Source organism: Austrofundulus limnaeus, unplaced genomic scaffold, assembly GCF_001266775.1.
Source record: "Austrofundulus limnaeus strain Quisiro unplaced genomic scaffold, Austrofundulus_limnaeus-1.0 Scaffold152, whole genome shotgun sequence".
Taxonomy (NCBI): domain Eukaryota; kingdom Metazoa; phylum Chordata; class Actinopteri; order Cyprinodontiformes; family Rivulidae; genus Austrofundulus; species Austrofundulus limnaeus.
This window is the reverse complement of record NW_013952554.1, coordinates 989,250-997,660: the sequence shown is the minus strand read 5'-3', so window position 1 is coordinate 997,660 and position 8,411 is coordinate 989,250. Positions and strand designations below refer to the sequence as shown.

Below are 8,411 nucleotides of genomic sequence, written 5' to 3'. Positions count from 1 at the left end.
TCCTCCTCCTCCTCCTCCTCCTCCCCACCCCGCGCAGCTGCGGTCAGCGCACCTCCACTCCATCCTTATGATTAATACTGATTTTTTGCGCAAATTACAAAATTTTTGACGCTCATTATACACGCTAAACATCTGAAGGGGTTGACATGTATGAACGTTAAGTCCGGGGTCGGGCTGGTCAGAGCCAAGCTGCAGGTGGACATGTTCGCTGCACCTCACTTTAAAAACAGTCAGCTGATCGGTCCCGCCTGTATAATGGTAGGGGAAACACTGGTGTGCATTTTGTGTGACTCATAGTGTTTTATTCCTTAAACTTGATTTGTTTGCTGTCTGCAGTCAGCTCTGGTGCTGTGCATGGATGTTGGCTTCTCCATGTCCAACTCGGCTCCAGGTGAAGAATCTCCCTTTGATTCTGCCAAAAAAGTCACCCAGAAGTTTGTCCAGCGCCAGGTACCAAAACACACGAAGTGAACAGAAAAGGCACAACGTTCAGCTAATTACAGGGGTCAGTGTTGGACTTATCTTTTTGTTTTTCTGTTAGGTTTTTGCAGAAACTAAAGATGAACTGGCTCTAGTCCTGTTTGGCACAGATTCTACCAAAAACCCTCTGGACCAAGATGGCCAGTACCAGCACATCACAGTGCATCGTAACCTCGCGGTGCCAGACTTCATGCTGTTGGAGGAGATTGAACATCAGATCCATCCAGAGAACCAGCAGGCAGACTGTGTCCTTTATGTTCAATATGTTTTGCATTTTGAAGGTTTATTAACCTGAATCAATGAAACAAAGTAAATAGGTTTATATAAATACCAAAATTCCTGTTCAAGAGGGAACCGTTTGGCTTTCAGCCTTGTGAGTTGTCTGTTTTCCTTCCTTTTCTTCTGCTGTGAGCTCCTTAACTCATAATCTGTAACAGGGCTGGATGCTCTTGTCGTCTGCATGGATCTTCTTCAAACACACACTCAGTAAGAAACTGCTTGTTTTGAAAATCTCATCTGTTCGCTGAACAGTCCAACACTAATCTGAGTTGGTGTATGTCAGCACTCACTAAGCCGAAGAGATTCTTTGATTGTGCCTTTTTAAAGAGGGAAGAAGAACCATCGCCAGAGCATCGTCCTGCTGTCGGACCTGAACACCGAGGCCAGTTCTGACAACCTGAACGTTATTGTTGAAAACCTGAAACGAAACGAAATCACCCTGCAGTTCTTGTAAGGTTCAAACCATTTTTCAGTAACTAATTTACAACTTTGACTTTATTTTTTAAGTATTCAGATTTATGTCAAAAAAAGAACAGACGTTTAACTGCTCCTTCTGGATCTCCAGTTTGCCTTTCCCTGTTGAGGATGATGACACAGGTCTAGGTGGTGGAGATGAAAGAGGCCCAGGTGACCGTGGTGCAGGTAAAGGTCTGTCCAGGGAACAGAAGAGTGGCCTGGAGATGGTAAAGCACATCATGATAAGCCTGGATGAGGAGGACGGGCTGGATGAAATTTACACCTTCAGGTTTTAAAGCTTGTTTTTTGTTTATTTGATTTGTTCCCTTTTAATGTTTTGCCCTTTAAATCTGATATTTCTGTCTGCGTTTAGGGACAAATGATAGTGGTGCATGACTAATCTCTATTTGCTTAAATGTAGGAATGCGATCGAGCAGCTGTGCATGTTTAAACGCATCGAGAGGCGACCCATGGGCTGGCCCTGTCAGCTGACCATTGGTAGCTCTTTGTCCATCCGTATCATCGGCTATAAAGCTGTAAGTTCTGAAGGGCGTTCAGTCAGAGCGCGTTTTACACAGCCTAAATGAGTGGTGTTTATTTGAAGTTCAGGAGATGCAGTATTGTTCTAGATGTAATTTGGAAGTATTAAATATCAACCACTTCTTGTTTACTGCAGCGGGCAAAGTAAAGTTTCACCTCCTCTGTAACAGTTCACACAGACACTCATAAATGTGTTTTGTTAACCTTAAGTACCACCTCTGTTCACCAGGTGACCGAGGAGCGACTGAAGAAAATGTGGATGACAGTCGACGCTCAAACCAACCAGAGAGACGACGTGAAGAGGGAGACGGTCTACTGCCTGGACGACGACAACGAGACAGAGGTGCAGAAGGACGACATTATTCAAGGTGAGGACGCTAGGAAAAGTGCCAGATGTTGCTTTATTTATTTATTTATTTATTTATTTATTACTTCTTATCTGTTTGAAATCCCTCTGGACATCTAATCTTTTACTCTTTTCAGGTTTTCGGTATGGAAGCGACATTGTTCCCTTCTCCAAATTTGATCAAGAGCAGATGAAATACAAGCACGATGGGAAGTGCTTTGCAGTGCTGGGTTTCACCAAACAGAACACGGTACTGTTTTTGTTTTGTTTTTTTAACCATGACTGGGCATCTAAAACACACGAAGCTTCACGACTGATTTCTTTAATTTATCTGTAGATACTTCGCCATCAGTTCATGGGTACGGGTGTTGTCAAGGTATTTCCTGCTCGTGATGACGAGGTATGAACGGGGAGAGCTGGTTTTTATGAAACGAAATGTGAAGCTATATGAATTGTTGTTTGAGTTGATGTTTTTATTAATTTTTTTTCTTATTTATTTAGTATTGTTTTGTAAATTATGTTTCGTTTGAATACATTCTGGGGATAAAAGCGGCAGACATAAGATTTATTCTTCTTCTGCTACCTTTCATTTTATTTTTATTTGTGTATTTTCTTGTTTTTTTATTGTATATAGTTACTKTTTAATGAAATGAATAAATTTTTGAATTGATTTATGGTTTCATGTTGATTTTGACCTGTTGTTTATGTTTATACGCGCCTGTCTGAGCAGCATGCAGGAGTGGCGCTGTCGGCTCTTATCCGTGCCTTGGATGAACTCCAAATGGCGGCCATTGTACGATACGCCTACGACCGCCGCAGCAACCCTCAAGTGGGCGCCGCTTTCCCGCTCATCAAGCCGAGCTACGAGGTGGGGATCTTTGTAGTTGACTCACAGCATGTTCAGAACAATCCCAGCTCACGATGCTCCTCCCGCCCTCTGCAGTGCCTGCTGTACGTCCAGCTGCCCTTCATGGAAGACCTCCGACATTTTCAGTACCCTTCGCTTGACAACAAAAAGATCGCTCCATCAGGTACTGACATGAAACACGTCAGGGAGCAGCAGATTCACTCACAAACTCACACTTTTCTGTTTAATTTGTGTTTTGTTAGAGTCGCAGCTATCAGCCGTCGACCARCTCATCGACTCCATGATGCTGGTAGGACAAGATGAAGATCACGAGCTGAGGGACCTGTTCAAGCCCCACCATCTTCCCAACCCTGCCTTCCAGAGGCACTTCCAGGTACTGCACAAGTTGTCTAAATTATAATGGGGTTGTCATTTCTTTTAGTTTTCTAGTTTTCTGAAAAACACCAAGTCTACGAGTTATTTTAGAACAAATATCTACAAACTAGACAAACATACTCATTTATTTATGGAAGAAAATGTTTCATTGCTTATGTTATATGTGACCCATCACATCGAAATGAGGATTAAGTCCAAAAGTGGAATGTGGAGAAATAGGCAGATAAAGGGTTTTGATTGAAGCGTGTGCAAAAATYKCATTTTGTCAAAACATAATGAATTATAAACTGAAGAATGAACTGCCTGAATTATAATCCTAAAAAATATTTTTTGAAGCATTTTCTTTAGCAGTAGCTACAAAACACCTGATTTTGAGGGAAAATGACTTMAAAATTTGAATTTTTCCCTGTGAGCTAGCAATGTTTTTGTTTCTTTCCAAATGGGAAATCTTAATATACAAATAAAATTTGAGGTTTCCTCTTTATATTAACTACAAAAATTACTCAATAAATTTACATAAACTAGGATTCAGACCAAACAGTAATGTATTATCATAACCAACAAGACAAATTAGGTCATATCTCTGGATCCACTTATGATATCAGAATGATCCAGGTATCAAAATGCAGCTTTTAAAGCCAAGAATCTGAAAATGTAGTTAGGTCATTTTGAACAAAAATTTGACTTAATCCTCATTTCGATATGATGGGTCACATACAGTATATGCTGTCACTGGGAACTGTGCAACCAGTTTCATTCCATCTGCACAAACATTTGATGTTTGTGTTGAGGGAAAGACATAAATATTCTTGAGTCCTTAAATCCTAACAAAAAATTGTGAGTTTTTTTTTCTTTAAATATTTAGTAAGAACTGCTTGTTTGGTAATACCTTCAACTAAAGTTGATTTTACCGTCCATCAGATCTGAACTGCTGCTTTGATCAGTTTTAGATCACTTGACTGTACAACGGAAAAACAAAAAGGTTCAGCTCTTAGATGTTCGCTGTACTTCAACATTTTCTTTTGTCATTCAAGACCTTGACTCAGTGACTGCGTGAATGTTTTTCAGTGAAATGACTTCAGTGCTTTGAGACCCAGTTTCTCTAGAGATTCAGGTCACAGAGAGAGATGTTCAAACATTTTCTTTAGGGAACAAATGGTTTATTTTTTTTTTTGAATGTCTTCTGTCAGTGATGGAGAGCAAAGCAGAYGCGCTAGATTCAGGAAAACAGGCCAGAACTTCAAAGATATTGTGGGATATGAGACAGTTTTTTAAATATATCACTTTTCTGTTTTAAAGCCTCAACTATAAGCTGAATGGCTTCATTTGTAATTTTGTTTTTTAAAGAAACGTTAACGTAAACATGTAATAAATGTCACATCTTAAATAAAATCTCCACTTTAGAGCTTTGCAGTCTTTTGCTACTCAAACAAATGAACTATACAATCATTTTCTTCACCATTAAGTCAGTTTTCCTAATAATAATAATTATTATTAATAATTCTGGGTTCAGTATCAACTTTCAGCAAATTAATTCAAATATTTTAAATCATTTATGCAAAAATACTAAAAATAAAAATCTGAAACTCCACAACCAGGTGAGGTACAGTTTGATTTTTTAGAAGAAAATATCTTCAGGAGCTCCAAGCTGGCGTGATTCAAGCAGGAGTTCTAGTTTCACCTTTTCTTCTTTCTGTTTTTAGTGTCTGCACCACCGGGCGGTACACCCGGGTTCTTCTCTTCCCACCATGGAGCCGTGGCTGGAGGCTGCGCTCGATCGCCCCGAGATCATCAAGGAGCGCTGCCAAGCTCCGCTGGAGGCTTTAAAGAAGCTGTTTCCACTCACCCAAGTGGAGAAGAAAAAACCGCTGAAGACGAGCGCTCAGATTTTTGGCAAAGAGTAGGTTTGGGTTCAGGAGTGGGCGGTGGGGGGTTTGAATGCCGGATCTAAGGTCATGTTCTAAAACATAGCGGCGCAGTCAGAAATGCTATGGTAGAACCGGTCATCAAAGCTTTCCTCAGTACTGGGTGGTATTTTCTGATTCTAAAAAAAGTATCCTGAACAATCTTCATTGTCATTCTTAGCTCCGAGGAGCCAGATGCCAAAAAAGTGAAGGAAGCGGAAGCAGAGGAGGAGTATAACCTGGCAGACATCACTGAAGGTTCTGTTTCTTTTGTGAGTATCTGAAAGGCTGGTTGACATAACCACAACAAAGATAGGCACTGTAAATAAAGCAGTTTGACTTTAACAGATGGATAAACACCRTTTTACTCTCTGACCAGGTGGGAAGTGTTGATCCAGCCCGAGACTTCCTCGCTCTCATCAAGCAGAAGAGTCTTCCCTTTGGGGAGGGTGAGGTTCACATTTTTCTCCATAGAGACGAATCCCACAACACACACGCACGCACGCACGCACACACACACATCCTTGTATTTGCATCAAACTGAGGACTTTGTATTGACTTCCATTCATTTTTGTAACTGTATTTATGCCTAACTCAGATATTTTCCCTAAAATTAACCATTACTGGTCTATAGTTAACCCTAACCATTACTGGTCTATAGTTAACCCACCATTACTGGTCTATAGTTAACCCTAACCATTACTGGTCTATAGTTAACCCACCATTACTGGTCTATAGTTAACCTAACCATTACTGGTCTATAGTTAACCCCCCATTACTGGTCTATAGTTAACCCACCATTACTGGTCTATAGTTAACCCACCATTACTGGTCTACAGTTAACCCACCATTACTGGTCTACAGTTAACCCTAACCATTACTGGTCTATAGTTAACCCTAACCATTACTGGTCTACAGTTAACCCTAACCATTACTGGTCTACAGTTAACCCTAACCATTACTGGTCTACAGTTAACCCTAACCATTACTGGTCTACAGTTAACCCTAACCATTACTGGTCTACAGTTAGCCCTTACCATTACTGGTCTACAGTTAACCCTAACCATTACTGGTCTATAGTTAACCCTAACCATTACTGGTCTACAGTTAACCCTAACCATTACTGGGCTACAGTTAACCCTAACCATTACTGGGCTACAGTTAACCCACCATTACTGGTCTACAGTTAACCCACCATTACTGGTCTATAGTTAACCCTAACCATTACTGGTCTAGAATTAACCCACCATTACTGGTCTATAGTTAACCCTAACCTGAACCAGAACTTATTCCACACCACACCTCTAAACCTAACTAGTAAAGCACAGGAGAGCTGCAAACAAAGTGGGGACACTGAAGCGGTCCTCACTTTGATCGTAACTATGGTGCAAACGGTCCTCACTCTGCAATAGAAACAAGTACACACACACCTCTCTTGGTGTGTTATAAACCACAATGACTCATGCTCAACCCTTGTAATTATGGTTCTCTCTTTGGTTGTGGTAACCCCCGTGTCCTTTCAGTCTGTCAGCAACTGACTCACCGGATGGAGCAGTTGCTTAGCAACAAGAACACGCACTACTACATGAAGAGCATCACCTGTATCCAGGCCTTCAGAGAGCAGTCTGTGAAGGTAAACCAACAGCTTTGTTTGACTTCACACTTTAGCTTTTCCTTAAAGATKTAGGCGCCTCGGCTCGGAGTCTGCTTCTTTTCTTGTGACTTGAACTGAATCCAGTTTTTATTAAGTATGTTGGCCTCGTGAATGGAATTTGACTGTTTTCTGTCTCAGCTGGGGAATGCTGATCTGTTCAACAGCTACCTCCAGTCCATGAAAAGGAGCATTCCCAGCAGAGGCCTGGAGGTCTTCTGGGACCTGCTTGTTCAAGGTATGATAAGCCTCTTTATGTGGAGCTGCAAGGTTTTTCTTAAATTATTCATCCTACGGGGAATGAGATGAAACTTCTACATGATCTGAGTGCAAAATTAGGCTTTAGTCTGTTGAAGAGTTCAGTGTGTGTTGACATCTTTTTGGGTGCGATGAACAGACGCTGTAACTCTGATCAGCAAGGCTGAGGTTGAAGCGAGCACGGTTTCCAAAGACGAAGCTAATCAGGTGACCTAAATGTAGGAACTGTGTAAATTTATGATCTGGAACTGTCTTTTTCTCTAACAAAGACCTAATTGTCTGTAGTTTCTTATGGCTGAGGAAAAGAAGGAGGAGGCAGCTGAAGTCCCAGCTGAAGACACAGGAGATGTTGATGACTTGGTATGTGTTTGTGCTCTTTTCTCCCTCCAGAAAAGGCATTTAAATATGTATTCCTTTTAACACAGATTATCTTAAAGCTATTTTCATGTGAAAGCCTTGGTTATAAACTCTGTTTCTGCTCTCATTTGTGTAGCTGGATATGATGTAAGAGAGGCGGGAAGATTCGGCAGAAATCTGAGGAATGCGTTCTTTGAACCCACTCAGACCAGATCAGTTCAACCGTCCATTGTTCAGCTTTTCTCACTGGGAATCTTATGTTTGTCTCTGTTAATGAATAACTCCAAACATACAACACAGAGTGGCCTTTTAATATTAATAATTTGAACATACTCTGTAAAATACCTAACAAAACAAACAGTTCATAATACTTCAGGGTGACGAGCTTCAAACATTAATCTTACTGTCAATGTTTTTGTAATTTCCTTTTATTTGTAGCATTTTTTATATGGGAAATTAAAATGAAGTTTTCTGTGCATTGTATTAAACTGAAAGCAGCATCCAGGCTTATTATGCTAAATCAGATAATTTGTGACCAAGTATATAAAACGTAATAAAATTAGGATGCATTTACTTTTTTATGTGTGTGTGTGTTTGTGACAATATATAGTAGAGCACAATGCTGTGACTATTTGTAAACTTTACAGTACATACGAGTCATAAACCAGTCAGTTTAAAGCAGTGGTGTCCAAAGTCAGTCCTCAAGGGCCGGTGTCCTGCATGTTTTAGGAGCTGCTCTGGTTCAACACAGCTGAACTGAAGTAGTGCTTAATTAGTAGGCCTCCTCAGTATGCCATCAAGGTCTGCAGAGGCCTAATTAGGCACTCTTTAGGTTCAGTTGTGTTGAACCAGAGCAGCACCTAAAACATGCAGGACACGGCCCTTGAGGACTGATTT

The 8,411-nt window shown here is 40.7% G+C and overlaps 1 protein-coding gene across 2 annotated transcripts in view; it reads left to right on the top strand.

Annotated features, from left to right (window-relative positions):
- LOC106523334 (X-ray repair complementing defective repair in Chinese hamster cells 5) overlaps nt 1-8,087 on the top strand; it is a 10,057-nt gene extending 1,970 nt beyond the window's left edge. Inside the window, exons 1-21 of one of the 2 annotated variants that reach the window (XM_014016722.1) lie at nt 136-258; nt 337-450; nt 542-725; nt 918-966; nt 1,087-1,209; nt 1,325-1,504; nt 1,637-1,751; nt 1,985-2,123; nt 2,239-2,351; nt 2,439-2,501; nt 2,832-2,969; nt 3,045-3,132; nt 3,212-3,342; nt 5,048-5,244; nt 5,430-5,520; nt 5,628-5,697; nt 6,772-6,881; nt 7,041-7,137; nt 7,297-7,364; nt 7,443-7,517; nt 7,651-8,087. In XM_014016722.1, coding sequence (XP_013872176.1) covers nt 151-258; nt 337-450; nt 542-725; nt 918-966; nt 1,087-1,209; nt 1,325-1,504; nt 1,637-1,751; nt 1,985-2,123; nt 2,239-2,351; nt 2,439-2,501; nt 2,832-2,969; nt 3,045-3,132; nt 3,212-3,342; nt 5,048-5,244; nt 5,430-5,520; nt 5,628-5,697; nt 6,772-6,881; nt 7,041-7,137; nt 7,297-7,364; nt 7,443-7,517; nt 7,651-7,665 — 2,268 coding nt within the window. In that variant the 5' untranslated portion in view covers nt 136-150 and the 3' untranslated portion in view covers nt 7,666-8,087. Of the gene's footprint in view, nt 1-135; nt 259-336; nt 451-541; nt 726-917; nt 967-1,086; nt 1,210-1,324; nt 1,505-1,636; nt 1,752-1,984; nt 2,124-2,238; nt 2,352-2,438; nt 2,502-2,831; nt 2,970-3,044; nt 3,133-3,211; nt 3,343-5,047; nt 5,245-5,429; nt 5,521-5,627; nt 5,698-6,771; nt 6,882-7,040; nt 7,138-7,296; nt 7,365-7,442; nt 7,518-7,650 lie in introns of those variants that run through there. The other variant, XM_014016723.1, reaches the window with a different exon arrangement.
- The last annotated feature ends 324 nt before the right edge of the window (nt 8,088-8,411 follow it).